Here is a 24,831-nt window from a genome sequence, read left to right as displayed (position 1 = left end):
AAAAGGGATTTCTTCGTGCCGTCTGTACATACACATAGACGTACAGACGTATATAGGTATATATACTTACGCAAAATTCTCGCATAACTCAAAAAAGATTAACCGTAGAACGTTGAAATGTTGTTTATGAGATTGATGTAACGTCTAGCTGTGTACCTCCTTTTTTAATTACAGTAGGCAGTACCAAACGCATATATATACACCAATCCTCTTACCCAGCTTAAAAGTTCTTAGCCTGCCTTTATTTTCGCAGTCGTTGATCGCAATCATGTACTTCCAATTTTCAGCAAGTATTTTAAATAACGAAAATATTCAAGTTTTGGCAATGTCAAATTAAAAAAAAATTAGTTTTGGACAAATAACGACATCTAACTTTTAATGCGGCCTCCCGGTTCCTACACTTAGATTTTGGAAAGCTTCATATTCGTTATGAAAAAATAAAATTATAAGAACTTTGACTCTACTCCCGTGCGACAAAAATTGACTGGCATATTTTATTTCAAAATTTAAAATTTTTTATGTCATTTTCAACTTGCGTTGAAGGATCCGTTAATTAAGTTAGATGAAAACGTCTAAATGAACTAGAAAAAACGTTTAAATGAAATGCAGTGTGTATATTTTAATAGGCCGTACGAGGAATCATGTTGTGCCCACGTCAGATTCCTTTTAATGCTTTCATTCAAAATTTGATAAATAAAATGATTTATCAAAATGAAGTGCATTATGGAATAATAATTGAATTATTGCTTGTAGAATTCCTAGTTGTACATTAGTTTGCAATTCAAAATCAATACATTAACTAAAAAGTAAATTTCTGAGGAAGCTCTGTTGCAGTAACTAAAAAAAAGATGTTAACGTCTTTTACTCGTTATATACTTAATTCAGCACTGTTTCATTATGATACAGTCAAATGCACAATGTGTGGATATCAAAACAAAAACAAAAGAAAATTGAAAAACCTTGGAGATTTTTGTTTTCCCTTTTAACAGATTCATATTGTTCTTGGCTTTCTTCGTACTGCGTTCTGAGTTTGAAAACTTCTGTCGAATAATTTCTGCATTCCCTCTGAGAAGCGTCTAACTCAGCAGCTAAATCATCAACTCGTTGTTTCCATTCAGCTACTATTTTGTCAAAAGATTTCTGTTTCTTCTCCAAAGCATTTGCGAGAGAATTTGCCTGAAATGATTCAGTAATCCAATAAGTTTTCACAGAATGTGTGACTAATTGAAAAAGTTCGGTTCTTTATGACTTCTAACTTTACCTTTTCGACTTCTATAGACATATCCTCCAACTCGCCTTGAAGTCTGGTTTTTGTTTTTTCTAAGCTACTGCATTTGGCATTCAGTTGTTCAATGGTTTCATCTGCTTCTTGTAATTTTGCTTGCAGTTTTCTCCTTAAAAAAATAAATAAATAAATAAATAAATAAAATAAAATAAATCATGTTTTACGAGCAAAATAAATTACAGGAAACGTAAAATTCTAATAATTAAAGAAGAGGCATGTTTATCATGTAAATCTTGTCGAGATATAAAATATAAGAACATTGAGTAAATTAAATATTTTACTTGGAATCTTCTAGCTCTTCCAGTCGAGCTAAGCCTTCACTTTCGTATTTGTTTCTCCACAGCTGGACTTCGGCATTAACCTTACTTAATTGCCTTTGCAGATCTGCCTTAGCCTCTTGTTCTTCCTCCAACTGTTCCCTAAGTGTGTCCATATCGTGCTCTAAATTACGGAACTTGCCCATAATAGCTGCTCGTTCCTAAACGAAGTAATACATATAATATTTTTTTAGAATATTAAAATTATAAATAAACAAACAAAAACGTAATTCTGAACACATACACATTTTTCCTCTTTATTTGAAATAATACCCCCTCCGGTCTTATCCTTTCCTCCCCTCTACATTATTCCTCTATATGATGTCCGGAATTTAAATCCACATCAGATCGCATCATATTATTATATTTTGTAAGAGATTTTTCTCCTTCCTCACCGCGTACTTTCGCGGTGCAGTTGGAAGCACGTCCAGCTAGCAGTTGGATGATCAGGAGTTCGAATCCCATCGGAAGCTTTGCTTATGTTTTATGCTTCCTGCTATGAATTAAACACCTGTTCCCTGTATGGGTGTCCTTGAACAAAAATGTGGTCAACGATAATTCGTCACATCTTGGATTTGGCTTATTTATCCCACCTCCTCACTTTCCTTTTAAATGAGAGAGCATATAAGGAATTTTTCTCCTTTTTTACCGTGATCTAATTAGAAGTACATCCTGCTAGAAATCGAGAGATCCGGGCGAATCCAGGCTAGAACGCTGTTCATTTTTTATGTGTCCTCCTCTAAAATAAATACCTAATTTCTAATATTCTAAAGAGATTGGTTAACGAAGGCTGAATACCTATTGGTCATTATGAACATTAAATGCGAATTAATAAAATCTACTTATTGCTTAATGCAGAGTTTTTAATACATACTTATTGCTTAATTCTTAAAGCAGAATTTTATAATCCAGTGGGTTGATGTGATATGAGCTATCAGTTGCGGTTCTGATGTGATATGAGCTGTCCATTATTCTTTCGGATTACATTTGATACTTGAATGTTAAAAGGTTTAATATTTTCGCCAGTTGGTCAATTTTTGACAATAAGGTAGGTTGTCACATTAAGAATAATTTAGAGGCGGAATTACTTTTTTTAAAAATTTTATATTCAAAGATATTTATCTTTTGCATTACAAAGAGTACAATACATCAAAGAGTATTGATTGCTTTTATAATATTAACCATATTTTAATTTTAATTATTTATTTAGCAGAAAATTTTGTGTGAAAGAATGTAAAGCGAATCAGCTTTTTTTTTAACCTCAGGTGTTTGAGAGTGATGGCTAAATTAGTATTGAAAATCGTACACTGAAAACGTTCTATAGGTAGAAACTAATAATTTAGAACAGTGGTAAACGAGTTGCAACTTTTAAGCGAAAGTAACGTATACTTAAGTGAGTCATTTTCCAAGCTTATATTTTTAGATGTGAAAAATCTGTTTGAAAACATTGAAATTTAGCTTGTACCGCTACTTGGATTTCTCTATATTTTATCTTAATATGGCATTTTGCAATAACTGATTGTCATGTGCACGATTTGAACTTTTAGTCATGTCATGCACAGAAATATTTATCCAAATGCGATGTTAGAACATTTTTTTCTGTATTTAATGTGTGTTTAACTGAATCGGAAGATGTAAAAAGAAGCTATATGACAAAAGTCAAATTTACAGCAGCAACAAAAAACTATCAAATCTTCTGACAAGAATGGCGGAAGACGTTTGAAAACTAGTTATATCAATCTCAATTTTTACTTCCTTGTACGAAGTAAAGGAAGTATTGTAATTTCGAAAAATTTCGAGTATCATATTACAACAATAATATCCATCTGACCGCTTTCGAATCCATTTGAACAATGTCTTTGTGTGACTTCTGTACGTACGCACAGAATAAAGGACTCTTTTTCCCAAAACGGATTGTAAATTGGATTTCAAATGATTCAAAAGAGATTTTTTTTTTGTGTGTGTGTGATATCTATACGTACGGAAGTATATATCTCGCATAACTCAAAAACGAGTAGCCTTAGAATATTGAAATTTCGTATATGGGGGCTGCTATAACATTCAACTGTGCACGTCCATTTTTTGATTGCAATCAGTCTCAATAAACTTATATATGTATTCCCAATCTGTAACCAGGCTCGGGGAGATCAGTATTTTTATTCTGATGTGTTATTAAATTGTGCATTTTTTTGCTTTAAAAGTTATTTATTTATGTTGGTCTTATGTTCTGGTTAAGGTTTTCATGCTTTTAATTAATCTGTATGCAATAGTATAGAATTATCAATAATTAAAAAGTTGTTAAGTGCTACTAAGCCTAACGAAGTCGCAATTCTTTTACGTTTGAAATCTTTTTTGTAGAAAAGTGAATTAAATCAGTTTTTCCACGAACTTCAGTATCTTTTTGCCGAGTGGAACCAAAAGTAAGCGTTCAGTTTTGAGCACCAAAAAATATGTCTTCCAGCCCGCTGCCTGAATTGCTTGTTTTTGCGCAGAAACTCTAATTTTAATTGTAAATGTTTTTTAACTGCATTTAGTGTTTTATATTCTTCTGTATTTTACAATTTTTAAAGATGATGGTTTGAGTTTTTATGCATTTTTGCCTTGCCGCGAAGTTAGAACTGAATTGATTGAATGAGAAATATATCTCTAATGAAATTCGATGAAAATAAGTTTTAACGAAATGCAGCAAAAAAATTGTATAATTTAATAGACCGTACAAGTAAGTCATGTGGTGTTCATATCAGATTTTTATTCTTATTAATTTGGTAAATTGTGCATTTTTTGCTTTGAACGTTATTGATGTATGTTATTAATAGGTTATGGTTAAAGTTTTTATGCCTTTAGTTAATTTGCATGAAATAGTTATAGAATTTTTGATAGTTTAAAAGAGTAAGTAGCGTTATTCCTGTAGTGGAGGCTATTTTTTTTACATTTGAAGTTCATAGAAGTATAATGAATTCAGTTGGGGCACCATATTCAGTGCCTTTTCCCCCTGTGGGACCAAAGGCTAACTTTAAATGTTTTTGTGCCGAAAATTCTATGTTTCTGCCCGTTGGTCGAATTGCTTGTTTTTTTATTAGAAACTCTAATTTTTAATGTGAAAATAGTTTCTCTAACTGCTTTTAAATGTATTTACTGTTTTAGATTTTCCAAAATTTTACAATTTTTAATAAAGATGTTTTGAGGTTTTACGTATTTTTGCCTTATTGCGAAGTGAGAACTGCAATGACTCAATGAAAATTAGAAAACTATATCTGTCATGAAATTCGTGGAAATAAGTTTAAACTAATAGCAGCAAAAAATGTGTGTAATTTAATAAGCCGTACAAGGAAGCTATGTGGTGTCCACATCAGGTATTTTGTTTTGTCTTCTGACATTCTTGCGAGGAATGGGATAGCGATTTTTTTTGGCTTCATAAAAAATTTACTTTTGTCACATAGTTCCTTTTTACTGCTTCCGATTCAATTTATCTGGCTTTTTAAATCTTTTGGCTTAAACTGAGCAGCAGGAATATTAAATTAAGAAAGTTAAGAATTAAAATTAATTATTTTTGGTTATTTAATTTAAAACCTTTACAGCAACTTGTATTCTGCTTTAGCTGTTAAAATTGAAGTAAAACTCTTATTTTCTTGAATTTCCAAGGTCAAAGTTATTTTACATTACGCGCAGATTCTTATAAAGTTTGTAAATTTATAGATATATTGAAATTTCAAAAATAGCTGCAAGGAAACTTTTAAAATAGAATGTAAAAGTTCAGTGCAAAGACCGGACTTTTATTTTCTGATTCAGGGGTAGAAAATTGTCACCACATCTCTACTAACTTCCTATTCTTATTTAAAAATATAACGTTAAGTTCCATAGTTTCTAAACAAAGCTATAGGTTAATAGTAAAAATAATTAAGCCTCATGGTTTTCAAGGATCTAAGAACAAAGAATAATGAAAGTATACAAAACTGGTCACTTCAAAATATGTTTAATTATTTGTACGTTAAGATAATAATATTCGATTTTAAAAGCTGGTGTTACAAACGTATTCGCCAAGACATTGAGTTGACTGCATTTCTCACTATTCATTAAAATTTAGGCCTTTTACTGACTTTGAATGTTAAAAATGCCAACATGCAAAATTATTGGAAAACTCTAAAAATTCAGTATTTGTACGTAACTATAAAAATCACAATTTACATGGATCTAAATTCTTCATTTTCTAATTTTAGTTTTACTTCTAATTTGAATACGCTGATTAAATGAGTTTCTGATATTTCAAACAGTATTATCATAACTTCTTTTATATTTAATCTCTATTTTCTACAGTTTGCCTCTGATAAACGTACACTATAAATTTCTGATAACTTATGACCAAAATTTCAATAAAACATAATAAAAGGTATTGTATATGAAGTATATGCTACATGAAATATTGGTATATGTTATCATCTTAAGTAATATCTTTGAGAAATATATTTGAAAATAAACTGATGTAATATATAGAAAGGGATTTTTTAGGTGACTGAAAATAAAATAAAAATCTTACCCGGCTTTCTTCGTCAGCAGTTCGTTTAGCATCATCAAGTTGCGATGCTAGGGATGTTTTCAATTTCGTTAATTGTGAAACTTGTGCTTCAGCTTCCTCAAGTTGTCTCAACAGCTCACCATTTTCAACAGTAAGCCTTTTCTTGGCGGCATCGAAATCTGCAAGTGAGCGGTTAGCTTCGTCCATCTTTCCTTGCAAATCCATCAATTGGATTTCCATCTGTTTCGCTTGCTTTTCAGCGTTTGCCTTATTAAGAAAAGCCAAATTTAAACTTTAATTTTCAAGCAGGAATGAGAAATTATTTCGTAAATAAAAAAATCAAGTAAATGTAAACTGATGTTATTATATTGGGTAATACGTGCGCAATTATTTTTTCTCAAAATTAAAAATGCAAGTAAAAATACAATAATTGGAACAAAATGTTTCATGTTATTTGAAAAAAAAAATTGCTTGAACTTCATTTTTTTGTGATGCATTTTTTACGACATTATACACGTATTATTGCAATAGCTCTTCGCTAAACTTTTTGATTTAAGAATTGTCTCCAAGAAGAAATCTATATAAATGTTCACCATTTTAATTAAACCTAATTTGAAACATGCTGATGTCGTTCATTCAAATATTTTGAAGAATTCGTAGTTTGCCAGCATACGAGATTGTTCACTTATTCACAACCGGGCATTAGTTAAGACGAATAACAGAGAGTTCAGAGTAATTTTAACAGCATATAGGCGTAAAATTTGGTTGACAATTACTAATAACTGTGGATTTACGACAGTTAAAGATCAACTTACTTTTTCTTTATTTACATGGTCTACACTGGAGCGTAAATCATCTAATTCACCTTTCATTTGTAATTTTTCTTTTTCTAGCCTGAAATTAAAACATGACAAATATGAAAAACATCAATGCAAGAAAAAAAAACAGTCTTATTTTTTATACTTTGTTAAGATTCGATATGCTATCAGCACTACACCAAAATCAAGAATTTGCAAAATGATTAGATTATGTAGAGAAAAAAAAATTTAGAGATTGTAGAATCAACCATTTCAGCAAGTTAATAAATTTGAGGCAAATCGAATTAAAACTTCTGCACAATAACTTCCTTACATGTATCTCTACATGTATGCATATTACATGTATGCATACTTTTTATGGAAAGAAAAAAATCAGAGAAAATCAACACAGGACTTGTGTTTAAGGTATAAAAAGGCAAAAAATGCAGATTTGGAGTTTTTAATGATACCTAAGTATAATTTATTTTGCTTTAAAGAAAGTTATTACGAAAAAAAAACCTTAAATTAGAAAACAATTTTAGAATATAACATTTGCTGAAGAACTGAATATTATACTTCCTGAAAACAATTTTAGAATATTATACTTGCTAAAGTTTAAAGAAGTAAATTAATATATATTTTAAACATATTTATTGATTATTAATTTTTTATTAAATTCGAAGTCATTGTTTCCAGATTAAAAATGATTTCGTTTTACTTTTCATGCTTATATATGGCACTTTTTTTTATTGATACATATTCTTACCTAGCTTTGTGTTTGTTCATTTGATCTAACTGCTCACTCAACTCTGCAACAACATCATTGTGTTTTTTCCTTAGATTAGATAAAACTTGTTCATGTTGCAAATTAGCTTCTTCTAAGTCGCGTCTCAGTTTACTCATCTCAGCTTCCCTTCTTTTGTTTAGTTCAACCTGTAGCAAATATAAAGCTGAGATTAATCGTCTGATTGTATTTAGCAGGGTATATTAACATTTCAAAGTAAAATTAAACATTTTTTAGAATGATAGAAGTCATACTTATTTTATATTAAAAAATGCTTTAATAGGAATCAAACAGTATATGGAAATTTGTCTTTTTTGAGATTCCTTCACGCATGAGAGATTATTTAATTTTTTTAATCTTTAAATTCTTAGCATGCTAGTTATCTTTTCACTGTAAGGCCAAAGCATTGTCTACATCACGGGTTCTCAACCAGGGAGTAATTTCATAGTTTTTTTTTTTTTTTTGAAGGGGGGAGTAATGGGATCAAACTTTTATTTAGCTTTTAGTTTATGAATATAAAAATATGACTTTTATTCAAGTTTTGCTGTTTTCCAATATTTTCTCTCTATATATATATGTTGTTATAAAATACATTCAAAATAATCTAAATCTAAATAAATTTATATATGCCTTTTTTAAGTCTTGGAAAAGAATGGGGAATGATCTTCTAGTCATGGTTAAAGAGATGCACGGGGGAAAGAAGTTGAGAGCCACCGTCTATATTATTTTAAATGCGGATGAAAAACATTATTCACTTTTAAACATGAATAAAACTAATCTGATACCGAATAAAATGATTTGTTTAGCTCTTTTGTATTGTTGAAAACGTATTTAATAAAATGATTAACACACAAGACAAATTTATTACTTATTCTTAATGCAGTAGATTGTCGATTATTCGAATTTCAGTTATCTGCATTATTAACACTCCAGTTCGAAGGTTAAACTACGCATCAGAATGATCTGGACGATTACATATGCCATGTAATGAAGAATATCTGGAATGCAAATTGATCCAATGAAGGCGATTAGAAAAAATCCTAAGTTTTGATTAAAAAAAAGTATGAGACTTGTTAGTACTTGCATGTTGATGATACAAATAACGCTAACTCAATAGTTATGAAGTAAATGGACAGAGAGGCATGGAGATTCTGATCTAATACAGCTTCATAAATAATTCCTGATACAGCCATATTCAAAGGAATAGCTCTTTTTTGAGTTCCAGTTTCTTTTTTAATAATTAAAACTTACTTAAGTCGAGTTTCTTATTTCTTTATATTGTATATTTTAGAGCGGTAGAAGGCGTTCAATTTTGTAATGATCCCGAATGTTCCCTGAGAGTAAGCGGTTCAGAATAAATTTTAATTGAGCTGTCTAGTTATCCGAAATGTGTTAGGTATTGGCAGATTTCGATAGTTAGAGTTGTACTGTGTGTTAGAATTATGTATCTGCCAATCTGAAACTTCAATATGTTTCAAGTTTCTGATTTCATTTGTTTAATATTAATTCCAGAGTTTCAGAAGAATGATTAGATATTATTCCCTTACATAAAATGTTTATGCTCTCATTTTTGAATCGATTTTGTGATTATTTAAACAGAAAAAAATCTTTAAGTTTTTAGATAATCGATTACCTGTGCTGATGTTGCTCCTCCAGCTTCTTCAAGTCTTTCACTAAGCTCTTCAATTTCTCTTGCAAGATCAGCTCTTTGTTTCTCTGCCTAAATAAAACAAAAAACCAAAATGATACTTAAAATACATTTACATTTTATTTTTCAAAATTTTCTTTAATGCGATGAACTTCAGAATAATAAAAAATGTCTTTCGTGCATTTTATGAGGTATAAATTAAATCTGAAGCACTTTCACAAATTTAAGAATTTTAACATTAGGCTTCTTCCCTTTTTAATTTTTTGACTTACTTTCGCTCTCGCTTGCCTTTCAGCTTCAAGTTCTTCTTCAAGCTCTTCTATTCTTGCCTAAGGAAATAAAATATATCGAATCCTTAATTTTTTATTTAAAGTTAATTTTGCAAAATACTTTTGTTTATTAATAAATAATAAAGCTAATAAATTAATACAATTAATACATAAATAATTAATTTTTAATTAATAAGTAAATTGTAAAATGATAAAAATTAATTGAAATTTTAGCCTTTTTTCGTTCTGATAATTCTTTTTATGGGAATGTTTTTATTAGCACAGTTACCTGAAGTTCCTTAATTTGCTTTTGTAGTTTAGCAACCAAGCTTTGTTCATCCTCTAATTTGGCTGCTAGACTGGCCATTTCCTTCTCTTTTCTAATAAATAAAATATTTTTCATAAATTAATGATACAAGTGTTTAAGTAGATCATAAATAATTGAAAACATTTAATTTAACGAGAAAAAAATTATGGTTCTAATATTAAATAAACCTTTGGCTGGTCTGCTCGATCTCTTTTTTTGCTTTTTCCAGGTCAGCCAAAGCTTCTTGAGCTAACTTCAGATCTCCTTCTGTTTTTCGTTTCATTTTTTCCATTTCAGCTCTACATTTCTTTTCACGCTCAAGACTGTCTTCCAGCTGTCAAACACATACAAAGTAAATGACATAATGTATTTTAAGTATTTGTAAGTATTAGTGCCGAGTTTTGCTGCTTCATAAAAATTTTTGGACACCTATAATTCAATGAAGTGTATGGAATACTAAATAAAGGTGTTTTAAAAATCGGAATTTACATAAAAAATATTGGAATATTTTTAAGGTAAACTATTGGGATGAAAAGTACAAGCAATAAAGCATGTAATAACAGATTTTAGTTAAGAATAAAATAATCTTAAAATGAAGGGAAAAATACTGACCTCATCTAGAGTTTGTTCCAATTTAACCTTGACCTTATTCAAATGATTGACCTTGTCCTCTGTAACTTGTAAATCTTCAGCTGTTTTCTAAAAATACACAGATTGATGATTACCACTTAAGAAAAGTACTTAACATTTGTGAGAATATTAAAATATGTAATAAGTCAACATACATTCTGATTTCTAATTACTCTGCATGCAATCTCATGCCTATTCTGCAATTTTTCTTCTTCTAATAATATTTTAGATTTTAATTATTTATTATCTCTGAAAAACATTACTTGATTAATCTCCTGTAAATGCTTTTTCTCTTTTGTTAATTTGTTTATTAGGTCATCTTGATGAGAAATTTCTTCGTTTAAGTTTCTGATCTGGTGGTCCCTTGATGCTTTATCTTGTTCAGCCTTTAAACAGAAAAGTTTTAGAGAATAAAGGAAATACCAACAATTAAATTTAAGAGTTATATATTTACCGCATACAGTAAATTATTAAATTATTAAAAATAGTAAAATAAAAATATTTAACTCTTTTTGGAAAAGTTTCGTTCGTAAAAAAAATATTTACTTTTTGTATAGTTAGTTCCAAATCCTCGACTTCTTTTTTCAGAGCATTAACGTCAGTTTCTAACTTTTTCTTAATTTGAGCCATCTGGGTATGAGCGTCTTCCTCGTGTGTGAGTCGTTCTTGTACATCCTAATGAGTTTAGAAAAGAAGCAAGTAAAAACATTAGATAGTAAAGTTTAAATTGTATTCGTTATTATTGAGAAAAACTGGAGAATTTGTTTTACCTGTAGCTGGCAAGCTAAATCAGCTTTTTGCGCCAATGCTCTGTTTAGACGTTCTTCTAAGTCACCCGCACTCGAACGTTCAGCCTCTAATTGTAAAAATAAGTCGTTTTTCTCTTGTAAAAGTTTTACATTTGTAGTTTCTAGTTCCTTACGAACTTTTTCTTCTTTCACTAAAGCTTCATGCTCAACTTTCAATTTCTCTTCCAATGCTCTTAATTCATCTTCTACTCGAGCAATACTGAGAAGTGGTTTAACCTTTAAAAAAATCATATTACTGTTTTTAAGGTATAATGTTTCAATATTTTTGAAAACATTAAACTTAATAAATTAATTTATTTGTATCTACCACTTACATCATTGAACATGTGGATTTAACCTAAGATCATACTAAATTTAGGGGGAAGATTTGTAGCAAAAAAACTTTATCTTAACATAAAGCGAAGTTTGATTTTTTTTTTAAAGCGTTAACAGCCAATAACTTCATGTAGCACGTAGAGTAATTTAAGTAGTTGTTTGTCTGTCTTATTTTTTTATCCTTTACAATAAAAGCTTTCTGCAACTTAAATTATTTTTACAAGATGCAGTAAAAATTTCCATTTATTAACTGAAACATTAAAACACTGACAGACCGCTGTTTGCTTTAGCAAAAACACTAACAGAAATCAAAACAGAAGAGAAATACACCAAAATGAAACATAAAATTAGCAAAATAAAAACCGTGTGCTGGGCACAGATTCTAAGAATTTGACTCAATCTACACCAAACATAAAGTTGTTGTTTTGCTAATTTTACTAGTAGAAATATTATGAAGACATTACTAAAAATGCAGAGAAGAGTAAAACTTCAATAAGTTAGTGGTAAAATGTGCCAATCAGTTCGCGACTGAAGCAAATGTTTAAATAATATATTTTGTATCTTGCATTTTATTAAATATTTTTTTATAATCTTTCCAAAACTATTAGTGAATATAGCTATCAAAGTCTAGCTTAATTCAAATTATTTGATTCTTTAATTCAAGCTAAATTATAATCATTAATACTTTTTTTATTGAACATTCTCTCAGAATGCAATTATTCTTAAAGATATGATAAAAGTGAAGATATGATAAAGGATATGATCGAACAGCAGATCAATTTCGCTTCATTTATATTTTTAATATTTTTATGAGGCTGAATGTTTTATGGCTAAGGTTAGGTTGAATATAATATTTTCGTAAATGTTTTTCGAATGGGATTCTTTTCCTGTCTTTGAATATTGCAAATCAGTGCTACAAATTTCCCTACAGTGTGAGAATTAATTTCAGAATTTTATTTATGAACTTTCCATAATTTTTTATCATTGCATTTAGATTAATGTATTGATAAATGTATTAATGGTACACTGAATATTTCTCAGTTTATATGAAAAAACAATTTATAAAATGAATGAAACAATTTACAGAACATATTTTTTGAAATTTTTAATGGAGAATTGTCAAAAAACTATTTAAATTTAAAATAATGCTTGAATGTTATTATAACTCGTATCAGTGCCAGATTTGAAAATTTATTTACATAATGCATTCAAATTGCAATATATAACACCAAAATTAAATGAAAAATTATCTCTACATATTTATTATTATAAAAAGTTGTGGTCGTATTTACGAAAAAAATCATTTTATTCAATAGGAAAGGTGATAAGGTTGAAAATTATGGAAAATTTGCTGACATAACCATTACTTCAGTCAGTTAAAAAAAATAACAAATAATCTTCTATAATTTTCTTGATTGAATAATGACAACATAAGTTTTTACCTTAGAATACAACTTCCACCATAACCAATTCCTGAGCTGCAAAAACTTTCGTAGATTTCTTTGGATCACAAGTAGTGCAATTCTAAAATGATAATAAAATTTACATGCGATAAAATCTAACAAGAATTTTATATTTAGTTTCTGTCCTTTTTATATATTATGTTATTAATTTTTACGAACTAAAATTTTAATCATTTATGCTCTGACAATGTAAATATTTCTCTAAATAATTTATAACAATTTTTTAATTGAAATTTATGTTCAGTTCTTTATAATCTTCCAAAAGAACATTTTGGTAAACGTTATTAAAAATACTTAATTCGAAAGTTATATAATAGATATTTAAACATAAAACACACGGATATGAATAAAGTAAACAGTGTATGCAGGAAGAATTCGCGATTACTTACTTCTATATGATTGCATTTTGTTCTAAAGTTATTGAAGATAATTTTAAGCTATTAGCAGAAACATATCGCTAATTGCAGTTTTTAAATTTTCTGATGGTTTAATAATACAATAAACGTTAATAAAACAAGTTGTTTAGCTCACAAATTATTCATATTTAACAATATCAATATTACTTCGATACTGTAGAGAGAATTAATATAATCTATTTTATTATAACTTAAATTCTGAGAAATGAAAACACTCATATTAAAGAAAACGTTTCAACTTTTATCCTTATTTTAATTATAAATAAAAACATGAAGTAATTACCTTTGTTCTTGTAATTTCTTGAATTCTTTTTTGCATTCGTACCACCTAATCCAAGCTTGAAGCCATGTAATTATCTTTCCTAATCTCTCATCTCTCATTTCTTCTAATCGACCTAAAACTCCAGCTCGGAAAAATACCTGTTTTTGCAAAAATATATTATTTAAAACAAAATGCTAGTAAAGGTGTTCAGTGTGATATTTAAATAATATCTCTTTGCTAAAAGTAAGATTAAAATGAAATTTAGAAGACTTCTAAAATAAATTGAAATTTAAGTTACTTCCAATATCAAATTTTAATAAAAATGCTTTGAGAAATAAATGTTTTATTAATAGCATTCAGAATAACTTACCAGTTTAAAGTAAATAAAGCAGAAGTGAGATAGAGGTCAAAAGGATGTTAAAAGCAGTATACAGTGCAGTTATCCTTGATTAAGCAAAGCTGCGTACCAGTATGAAACAGCATAACTATTTCTGAACGTATCCTTACTATTATTTTGCAGTATTTCAAAAGAAATCAAGTTATATTAATATAAACTCAATACATTATTTTACTCAAAAATATTGTTATTATTTGTGAAAAGTGTTTGTGAGATATCAAATAATTCTTTTGAAAATAACGCAGAGCTTTTAGAAATAGTATTCTGTTTATGTGTGTGTGTGTACTCGAAACATTTTCTCTGTTTTTCTGAGTCATTTAATACACAAAGGAAGATTAACTTTAAAGACATTAATAGCAAAGCTATAGAAGTTGTAAATAAAGAGCATTCAGCACTTAAATATCCAAAGCCGAAAAGACATAATTATAAAACAGAATTTAACTTTCATTAGTTCTCTCAGGCATACCTTAGTGAGTCCTAAACGATACTCATTGGGATCCAATTTTATTGCTTCACAAAGCTTTTCTGTGGCAGCCTTTGCATCAATGAAGCCTTTAGGTAGGGAATTAGGTGCCAGAATGGTATATCTACAGAGTATAGTGCACTAATAACTATTACAATTATACTTTTATTTTTGAAACACGTGGATACTTTTTGCAGTTTTGGGAGAGGTACATATTATTCTTTAAATTGTGAAAATTTAAGATTATTAAAACTTACCTGTTTTGTAGCGTATATAAAATCCATATTATTACACATCACTTTTTTTATACAGAAATCACGTACAACACTTATGTCCCATTTTTAAAAAACACTACCTAATTTAAGAAACTTCAGACTGTTTTTAGTCTTTTTTTCAGTATACAATTCGTAGTTCCAGAAAATGGGGAAGGGTCAGTGATGCACTTTATGTCCCATGTCATTTAGATTATTTGGGATAAGAAGAATAGGGAGAGAACTAACGCACAAAAGTTTTCCTGTAGTGCAAGGCATTTAATTTCACTCACTTACTTTTGCTTTGCAAAGGAGATGATTTTGGATGATTGCGACGTTAGAATGCGCAGAAGTGGGCAAACACAAGTCAGGAGAAATGTCATGCTATTTTTTAAACTGCTATTTTAATTATCAGAAATACTACATTTTATTTGATATCTTACAAACTCAGATTTGGTGAAACTGATATTAGTAATTCGAACATTAATATTTCGATAAATTTTTATGGCATTTGTCTGTAGACAAAACATTACGCTTAAATTTCCGTAATATATTCAAAGCAGTACAGTTCTCAAAACATTTTTTCAAGTTAAAATTTAAATTTTTAATCGAAATTTAAACAACGAAATGCTTTTATTCTTTGTTTAAATAAATTTTGATTTATAATAAAAATTATTATGGACAGTAAGTTAGAATCCAATTAAGATTTAATTTCTCAGATTGTTTCAGTTACTGAAGTTTTTAAAGAAAAAACATTTTATGCATCAAATTATTTTACCTGCATTAAAACCAAACCAAGTTATAAAGTAAATAATTTTAGTATGAAGTAAATTCCTCTTACTAAGTTAGCTTTACTACCACGAAAAAGCATGCTATGCGAGGAAAAGTACTCTACTCAAATTACATGCCTTTGTATGACCATATCGAAATTCATTTTGATCCAGTGCTATCGCATCCAAAATCTTTTCGGTAGCATTCTTTGCATCCACAAAACCTTTGGGAACTGCATTAGGAGCAAGGATAGTATATCTGAGGAAAGGATAACAGCATGCATTGAAACAGAGTGGTAAAAGAAACATAAATTAAGATGAATAAAAAATAGTTAACCCCTAATACTTTTTAATAGTCTTATGCCATCTGATCTAGAGCTAAATATAGAAGAAAATTTAAGCAATCGATTAAAACAGTCTTGCTTTCTATAGTATGGCTTAAAACTGCTGCAATTTTGAAGTATTAGATGACAAAAATAATAAGGGGTTTACCTTAAGCCAAATGTGAAATATTACAAAAATAATATTCTGAGGTTAGAAACTGAAAATTTGTTTTCTCTCTTTTGCGGTATAATCAAAAGTTTTAAACCATTAATATTGCTAAATAGTAATTTATCTCAGATTCAAATAAAGTATCTTAATAGTGTTAATAGATAGTATCTTAATAGATTCATCAAAATGTTAAAGGGGAATTTTTTTAACATTTAAATCATTTAAAGGGGCTTACGTAATCCTTTCTGAGGTTATAATTTTGAAAGTTTTCCAATTTCTAAATTTTTTTGAGGTTATAATTTATTATTTTACTTTAAAACGTCACATAATTAAGTTTATTTCCTATATTGATATAATATATTTAATGCAAATAATATTTCAAAATAGAGTACATGATTTTGGGTACATTTGAGTACATTTCAAAATGCTTAATTTCATTTTTAAAGTTTTATTTATCAGTTCTGTTAAAAACCGTAAATAAAAAATGCAGAAATGTATTTTCATATTTCTCCGATAATCAACTCCAGTTGTGTTGCTGATATTTTTACCTATCTTTTCTCTGCTTTAAATTAAAAAAAGGTGTACAGGCGTCCATCTACGTATAATTTTTATGCTATGCAAAGGTACTATTATTTCATTTTTTTAACTTACTGACAATAAGAAACTAAGTATTTTTACACGATTGTTGCATCTTTATTAAAAGTGTAAATGTTTTATTAAAAAGTATTGAAGTAAACCAATTTCAGGCTGGTTTTGTTAACAGTAGGGCATATTATTGGGATGGGAACAGAATTCAAAGAGAGATAAAGCTAGAAGAAGGAATGAGGAACGAAAGGTAGGTTTGATAATGGGGAAGTGGATTTTCTAGACTAGGTTTAGGGCTGAAGACCTATGGGACAGGCACAAACAGGTTATAGAGGACTAATGGTTAGTTAGACATTTTTAGGATATTAATAGATTACTAAGCAGCTTGAATGTCTATAGAAATTCATGCAGCATAAATTAATAAAAACAAGTTATTTTAATAACTAAATATTATAAAACAATTGGATACATAAGAAGTGTAAGTAAGCTATGCTAAATTTTCTTAATAAACTTTTATTGGGAAAAAATATAATTAATAAATTAAAAAAAATGTTACTTTTAATATTAATGTTAATATTATATGAATAATCAATCATTTATATTTAAATATTATTTAAACAGTCAATTTTCTGTTACATTTTGTTAAGTTAATGAAGCATTTTAAAATTATATATTTTTAAAAATTGTTATTCATAAAATTTAAAAGCCATAATTTGCTGTATTTATTTGCACAAGTCCTCTACTTGTTGTAGATTCCTATACGTGCCTTGGTGTGTCCCAACCTATAGTCATTTGCTTCTAGTTGAATAGCTGTAAGAATGCATTCCGTAGCTTTTTTTGCATCAACAAAACCCGCTGGGATGGAATTTGGAGCCAGAATTGTATATCTGTACGCGTTTACAAAACAAATCAAACAAATCTTATTACATATGTCAGACAAAAAATTATTATAATAAAAACATAATTGTAAAGAAAAAATAATTCTGAGTTTCTTTTGTGAATTATATTATGTATAACAATCTCTATATACCGCATGAGTGAAAATGAAATAAAAATGAAAAATAATTCAATATATTTTTTAAGACAAATGAACAAAAGAAAAGAAGAGAGACAGAGTAAAAGAGATCAATTTGTAAACAAATTTGGTAAAATAAATACTTATATTCATAAAGAAAAAAATCCATTTTGTCACTGTTACGAATGCAAAAAGAAATACTGAAAATGTATTTAACAAACAATTTTACCTGTGTTTGAAATCTGGGTAGACCATTCGGTTTGGAAACCCTTTACGGCAGATACGGATGCCTTCTAATACACCGTTGCAGGTAAGTTGATGCATAACCAAATGTGAATCAATTACACCTGAAATATTTTTTGAGACATGCTGTATTTAAAATATACGGGAAAGAAATTTTTTTTTTTAATTCACAAAAAAATATATAATACTGCTTTGCTTTAATGAAAAGTGACTTGTCTAATATATAAGTCAGATTTATTTAATTAATCACTAAAACCTTCATCTGCCTATGAAAGTGCTTAATGTGATGAAAGGGAATTAATTGTATCATTATGAATTACAATAATAATGAATTAATTTAATATTTTTCAAATTAGATAAATGACCATTAGATTTTTAGTTGACAGTCATTAGATTTGTAGTTATAAAATACTTCATATGCATAGTCAAGAACACATTTGCCATCACAATCCATATTTGAATGCTAAAAACAAAATCACATGTTATTCAGTAATATTTATAAAGGTGTTTGGACCTTTAAAAATCTATATAAAATTTAGTTCTGAATAAAATGAATATAAATTCCAAAGTATAGACAACGAAATCACAGCGAAATTTAATTCTTACCTGGAGATTTTGTTTCATTGGGAATAATACAACGAACAAAATGTGGCGCAGTACTGTGTAATGTAGTCATCAACTTGTTCAATTGTTCCTAATAATTGAGTAGAAGCATAGCAAAGCAGATGTTAAAATTACATTATATATTTGTTAAAAGAAAATGCTGCTTTTTTCATCTTTAATGCAAAGTAGTTTTTTAGGCTGAAAAATTTGATAACAAAAGCAGAAAACAGATATATAATGCAAACAAAAAGCAAAACATCTTAATAAGCAAAATTAATGTTCAAAAAATGTGAATAAAAATTACATGAAAAATAGTTCAGAAACATTACAAGAAAGTAGGCCATAAAAGGATAAAAAATATAAAAACAAAACATGTATTAAACCGAAAACTTCATTTTTACTGCTTGAAATAGCTGTTGAAAACCTTCTTCTTTGAGAAAAAACACTAATGGGTAGATAGTCACCCGTGTACAGACAGGACAACAAAGGAAATTTTTTTCTGAATACACACAATGCATAAAGTTTAATCAGAGCACGCAGGATGCTAAAAGCATGCTAACATCAATGATTATGTTATAGCATAACAATACATTTTGCATGCAGAAATGTTTTGCGTGTATCTTGTAGACTTAGAAGATATTAATCTGCTTATTAAAAGCTATGTGGGCTAATTAAACACAGAGTTTAACAGAGATTATGAAACAGAAAATTTCTGACTTGCTTATTTGAATCTTTGTTCGAAGTTTAATATTAACACTTCCTTAACTGCTTCGTTTAAATCAGTGAATCGAAAAATTAAAGTAAATATACTTTTTACAATATCTAACATTTTAGTGTAGTATGTAAATGTATATTATATTTAACGTGCATGCTGAAATAATTCAGATAATGGGGAGTATCACAAACATATCATACACATAATAATTAGCAAACTAATACTATATCTATCTACCTGGGGATTTGGTTTCATTGGGAATAATACAACGGACAAAATGAGGTTGAGTTTGTCTCAGAGTTGTCATCAACTTGTTAAGTTGTTCCTATGAAAAAAAGGTTCATCACGTAAAACACATTTAGAGAGAGAAGATAAAGTAGTGATTCATACTCTACATGCGTTAACAAACGACAAAAATTAATTAGCTATTTCTTTTATGAGTCGAACAAGTAACACAAACATACAAATTAAAATGAAAGATAACATTCTCAACATTTTTATAAAATACAGAAATTTTACACTTCTAGTATAAAGTAAGCACAGAAATAATTCACTACATGTGCATTATAATGAAAGTATAATGAAACATGAAAATTACTGAAAGTCACTCAATATGTTAATCTGTTTTTTTAATTCAAAATTATTTTTAGATTTATTTCAAGTTTAGATTTACTACAGTTTTTATTTAAATTGAAGAAGATTTATCAAATTTCTACCCTGTACAACGCAGAGACGGTCTGGAAACCAGATCCCTTCTTGCGGCCACCACCTATAAATAAACAAAAAAGCATTAAAGGTAATCATAATATATCTTGTCATATTCAAGCAAACGAGTAAAGTAGATTACTTTAATTAATTCTTATTAAAATAGCGAAAAAAGAAAATTATAAAAAATAACCTTTCTTGGGATCATCTACTCCTAAACCGGAGTGATCTTCAAAGATGTCATTGAGCAATTTATTTGATGCATGCTTGAACTGATCAACAACCGTATCATTTAGAGGATCTTTGTTCTTTTCCAGCCAGCCGCAGAGATTATAAGGCACCTTTAAGCCAGAATAAATATTTTAATAGCTGACAAAATGGAAAAGTGAAAAACTGAAGGAAACTTATTCATCATAATATTCACTAAATAACCGAAATTTTCTGTTAAATATAAAAAGGCTTCGTTAATGTACTAGTAGAAAGTTAAAATGTAACTCACTGTTCCGGCGTAATGTACAATGGCAAAGTGAGCTTCTTGCTGTCCAGGTTTGGGTGGTTTAGGTTTTACAAAATTAGGTGATTTGCCTAGATGATTAGCTTTAAGCTTCTCCTCAAAGGTTTTATCACTTGCTTTAGGAAACATAGATTCTTCTTCTAAAATTGAGAGGACACCCATGGGCTGCAACGAAGTGACAAACGTACTAGTTAATAAAATATTTGTTTAAATTATAATACGTTATACTCATGTTAATGAGCACAAAGATAAAAACAAACGATACTATCTCGTAAACAAAAGATACTATCTCGTATATTATCTCATGTAAATATTGCATAGATTGCTTAAAAATTAAGCATAAAATAAACGAAACAATTAGCTCCAATTTTTAAGAAAGCTTTGAAAACCACTTTATGCGGAAGTTCATTGTAATGATTAAAATTATTATTCAAATCAATCAGTTTATTTACAACTAAAGAAATCAGTTTAATTACAACTAAAGAAGTCATACTGTAAGAATTAGGTAGTAAATAAAAACCATTAAATTCGTTGAATGAAAACGATTATGATTTCGGGGAATTTAAATATTTGATTCTATAAACTGAAATGATTCTGTCATACGTTGTTTTATTTGTATTTGTTTATTCAGTAAATTTATTTCAATGAACTTAGCAGTGTACTATAAATCTAAAAATAAATACTATAGGAAAAACTACGCTTTAGAATTTGTTCTTTTATTGCTAAAAATGATAAAATACTCTGTTCAGAAAAACGCCACCTAATAATGTTTCACTATTATGCGGTAGTTTGGGTATTCCCTGAAATTGCATGCGGTATCGGTAATGCTGGGTTGGTTTAGGATTTAAAGCTGCTAAAGATTGTTTAAGACTTCTAACTTCTACTGGGTGGAAACGCAATGGAAATTTTAAATAAGAAACACTTCTTATTTATAATTTCAAAATCCCCAAAACATTGAAGGGAATTTCAAAATCGGGAGTCTTATAAAAAGCTTGAATTGCTATAAAACTTTACCTAGAGCTGGTTTACCGAATATTCTGCCATTTGTAAAACGCCAATTTCGAATTAAAAAAAAAACTTTACTTTTGATAAATAATGCTCCAAGCCATCCAACGCATTTTTTCGTCTTAACAACCATTTAGCCACTGTAACAAAAATTATAACTCTTTATAAACTGATAGAGTTTATAAAGAATGACTTGAATTTTAATAGAAGTTCGAACGCAAGATGAAATGTCATTAATGCAATGTCGAAAACCTGTTGCTGAAGGGAAAAGGCAAGCAATGCTAAACGATTTCTCCAAGGAGAAAAAAAATGAAGTGAGGAAGAATCTTCCTCATCACAAAAATAACTTCTTTATTTGAACCTTTCTTTTTTTGGTTTTCGTAAATGTTTCATGAATAAAAATTGATATTAGCAATAAATAATTCTATTCTTAAGGTAATAAAGTAACATTTAAAATAAATATTACAAAATAAAAAATAAAATTAATAAATTTTCTTATTCTTTCTCCTATTTCACTTATTGCTAGTACTTATGTGTTAAGATGTCCTCCTTTAATGCCATTTCGCTTAGCGCTGGAACTTATCAAAACGTGTCCCTCGCATTAAGAGGGGTCTTAATGTATCATGTGACAAGAATGAAATACCAAATTTAAATTACATTCAGAATTTTTATTGCCATTTTTATGTCTCTCAGTAGACCGAACTATTGAATGACTCTGATTTATTAAACTTAAAACATGAACTGACCTCAAATTTAAGTTTGTATAGTAAAATCAAATTTAGAAAAGCAACTTTTAATTACGAATACTATTTTATATTTAATAAATTGCCCACTGATGTTTTCTGTCTATGAATTAAAACTTATAAATTCAGTAAGAAAGGCATCAATAATCCGGTATTACTAATCTATACACAAAGTAGAAGACTTATAATGCAGATTATTTGGCTGTTATTTGGAAATGCTAAACCAAGTTAATCATCTTCAGATGCGATGTGAGAAAATATTGGCAGATAATTCATTAATTTAAAACACTGAGTATGGGAACGAGTGTATTCTACATCTATATCAAATACAATTTAGAGGTTAAAAACACAAATACTAGCTAAACAAACACCGTAGAAAACAGTAAGAATTTCTGAAGTTAAAAAAAAAAAAAAAAAAGAGTTTCTATACGAGAAGATAAAAATTTCATCTTCTTTTCTATTTTAATTGGAAAATTAGGGTCTACTTAATAGGAAAATTCTACGTTTGATTAAATGAAAAGCTAAAAATGCTCTTAATTTATTGTAGAAAGCTATCTAAACAGCGAATGACTTTAAAGCTACAGCATCATGCTGAAGTCTGAGTTATCGGCAAGCAGCATTCTTCGTTACCTTTTCTATGAGTTCAATGCAGGCTTGTAAATCAAGGCCAAAATCAATGAATGTCCATTCAATGCCTTCTCGCTTGTATTCTTCTTGCTCCAGCACAAACATGTGATGGTTGAAGAATTGCTGAAGTTTTTCATTTGTAAAGTTGATGCAAAGCTGCTCAAAGCCATTAAACTGCAAGTGCATATTTTATTAAGCAAGCAAAAAGAAAAAGTGAATTGAAGTAAGCGCAGTGCACAATAAACATAGTTCTAGTTGTAGTAAATATACCTTCGAACGCAATCGGATGTCGAAAGTAAATACTTTCGGCTCATTAAGTTTCGAAAACTTAGATATATATGCGTCTTATCTCATATGACAGAACTTGTTTCTCATCTGTTAGAATCTGATTTCATTCGCAGCATAGCGCCGTATAGGATAGTTTCAAAGCATTAAAAAGTATTTTAGACAAGCGTGTATAGTAAGAGACATGTATTTTTTTCTTTTCGTCCTCAACAGCGTAGTTTCTAGTCAGTTTTATTTTTTTATTACTTTTTTTTACATATCCTACCTTTTCTATTAGATCTATACACGCCTGTAGATCCAAACCAAAATCAATGAAGGTCCACTCAATGCCTTCGCGTTTGTACTCTTCTTGTTCCAAAACAAACATGTGATGATTGAAGAATTGTTGTAATTTTTCATTAGTGAAGTTGATACACAGCTGCTCGAAACTATTGAACTATTAAAAAATACGAAGAGTTAATGGTGCAAATAACAAATTTTTAAAAAATAACGTAAACAGATAAGTGATTATATCTTTTCAAATTTAATTAAATTAAATATTTTATTATTTATTATTATAGAAATATATTTTTCTTTTAAATATATTTCAAAAGCTAGAATGATATGTTATTTACATTAAAAATATGTACAGAAAATAAGTTCATTAAAACGCAAAATATATTAACTTTCAAGCAATAACGATTTTAAATTTTATGACTGAATTCTCAAAAATTATATTTCGTATTATTAATGTTTTAAATGTTGCCTTTGATGAGGTCTTTTATAAATAGGCAGGGGGATTAAGATGCGTTAAATCCCATACACTAAAAGTTCTTTTTTTTTTACCATTCGTATTATTTATTATCTTTGCTGATTTAACCAATTCTTGAGTAGAAATTTTACTTGAACATAGCTGAATTTTTTAAAAACAAAGAGATGCCTTCAGCGCTTTCGGTTTAAAAAAATAAATGAGTTAAAATAAATAAAGCATTGAAAGAAACATGTATACATAAAGAATATTATCAACAATTAAATCTATGATTTTAATAAATAAATGTTTAAACGAAAATAAACATTTTAATGTTTAATAATGAAAATGAAGTGATCATGATTATAATATAAAACAATAAAGAAAAATATGTACATAAAAATAACATTTCTTGAAATTTCAAGAATTTGATTTCATACGTAATCAAAATGCTCAGATGTCAAAATCAATATATATATATTGATTAGATTCGGAGTATTGACATTTATTCAAAAATCCTAGATATAATTTTGTATTGTTTTAACAGATATAAATAACAAAAATTATGAAAAATTTCTCCAAAACCATACTTACGTCAAAAATTTCAAACCCAGCTATATCCAATACACCAATGAAATATTGCCTTTTCTGTTTAGTATCTAAAGTTTCATTGACCCTCTTGACAAGCCATTTAAACAATCTATCATACATTGCTTTTGAAAGAGCTCCCACAGAATATACAACCTTTAAAATAAAGGATAAAACATTAAATTTCTCATAATACACCTGTAATATACTAGAAACACGTGAATGATTTAATAATATTTTTCGAACTATTTGTTGCTTTAATAATTTAAATGGAATATTTGAGCAATA

At 28.5% G+C, this 24,831-nt stretch overlaps 1 protein-coding gene across 11 annotated transcripts in view; it reads right to left on the bottom strand.

The window, feature by feature from the left end:
• LOC118203462 (myosin heavy chain, muscle-like) overlaps window positions 1-24,831 on the bottom strand; it is a 60,656-nt gene that overhangs the window by 9,905 nt on the left and 25,920 nt on the right. For 7 of the 11 annotated variants that reach the window (XM_085819230.1, XM_085819231.1, XM_085819236.1 and 4 more), the window contains exons 12-35: window positions 24,550-24,699; window positions 23,494-23,664; window positions 20,554-20,733; window positions 20,248-20,395; window positions 20,066-20,118; window positions 19,587-19,674; window positions 18,018-18,135; window positions 17,540-17,660; window positions 13,837-13,973; window positions 13,117-13,198; window positions 11,321-11,575; window positions 11,097-11,225; window positions 10,814-10,936; window positions 10,533-10,619; window positions 10,109-10,254; window positions 9,903-9,993; window positions 9,617-9,673; window positions 9,330-9,416; window positions 7,679-7,845; window positions 6,931-7,009; window positions 6,137-6,382; window positions 1,567-1,763; window positions 1,262-1,394; window positions 960-1,176 (exon numbers count right to left, since the gene is read on the bottom strand). In XM_085819230.1, the coding sequence (XP_085675356.1) occupies window positions 960-1,176; window positions 1,262-1,394; window positions 1,567-1,763; window positions 6,137-6,382; window positions 6,931-7,009; window positions 7,679-7,845; window positions 9,330-9,416; window positions 9,617-9,673; window positions 9,903-9,993; window positions 10,109-10,254; window positions 10,533-10,619; window positions 10,814-10,936; window positions 11,097-11,225; window positions 11,321-11,575; window positions 13,117-13,198; window positions 13,837-13,973; window positions 17,540-17,660; window positions 18,018-18,135; window positions 19,587-19,674; window positions 20,066-20,118; window positions 20,248-20,395; window positions 20,554-20,733; window positions 23,494-23,664; window positions 24,550-24,699 (3,262 nt within the window). Of the gene's footprint in view, window positions 1-959; window positions 1,177-1,261; window positions 1,395-1,566; window positions 1,764-6,136; window positions 6,383-6,930; window positions 7,010-7,678; window positions 7,846-9,329; window positions 9,417-9,616; window positions 9,674-9,902; window positions 9,994-10,108; window positions 10,255-10,532; window positions 10,620-10,813; window positions 10,937-11,096; window positions 11,226-11,320; window positions 11,576-13,116; window positions 13,199-13,836; window positions 13,974-14,678; window positions 14,800-15,834; window positions 15,956-17,539; window positions 17,661-18,017; window positions 18,136-19,586; window positions 19,675-20,065; window positions 20,119-20,247; window positions 20,396-20,553; window positions 20,734-23,493; window positions 23,665-24,549; window positions 24,700-24,831 lie in introns of all 11 variants that reach the window. The other 4 variants (XM_085819233.1, XM_085819238.1, XM_085819232.1 and 1 more) reach the window with 2 other exon arrangements.

This window comes from Stegodyphus dumicola, chromosome 6, assembly GCF_044657685.1.
Source record: "Stegodyphus dumicola isolate Sdum_Otavi_A_Nest chromosome 6, ASM4465768v1".
NCBI lineage: Eukaryota > Metazoa > Arthropoda > Arachnida > Araneae > Eresidae > Stegodyphus > Stegodyphus dumicola.
This window is presented reverse-complemented; position numbering and strand designations above follow the sequence as displayed.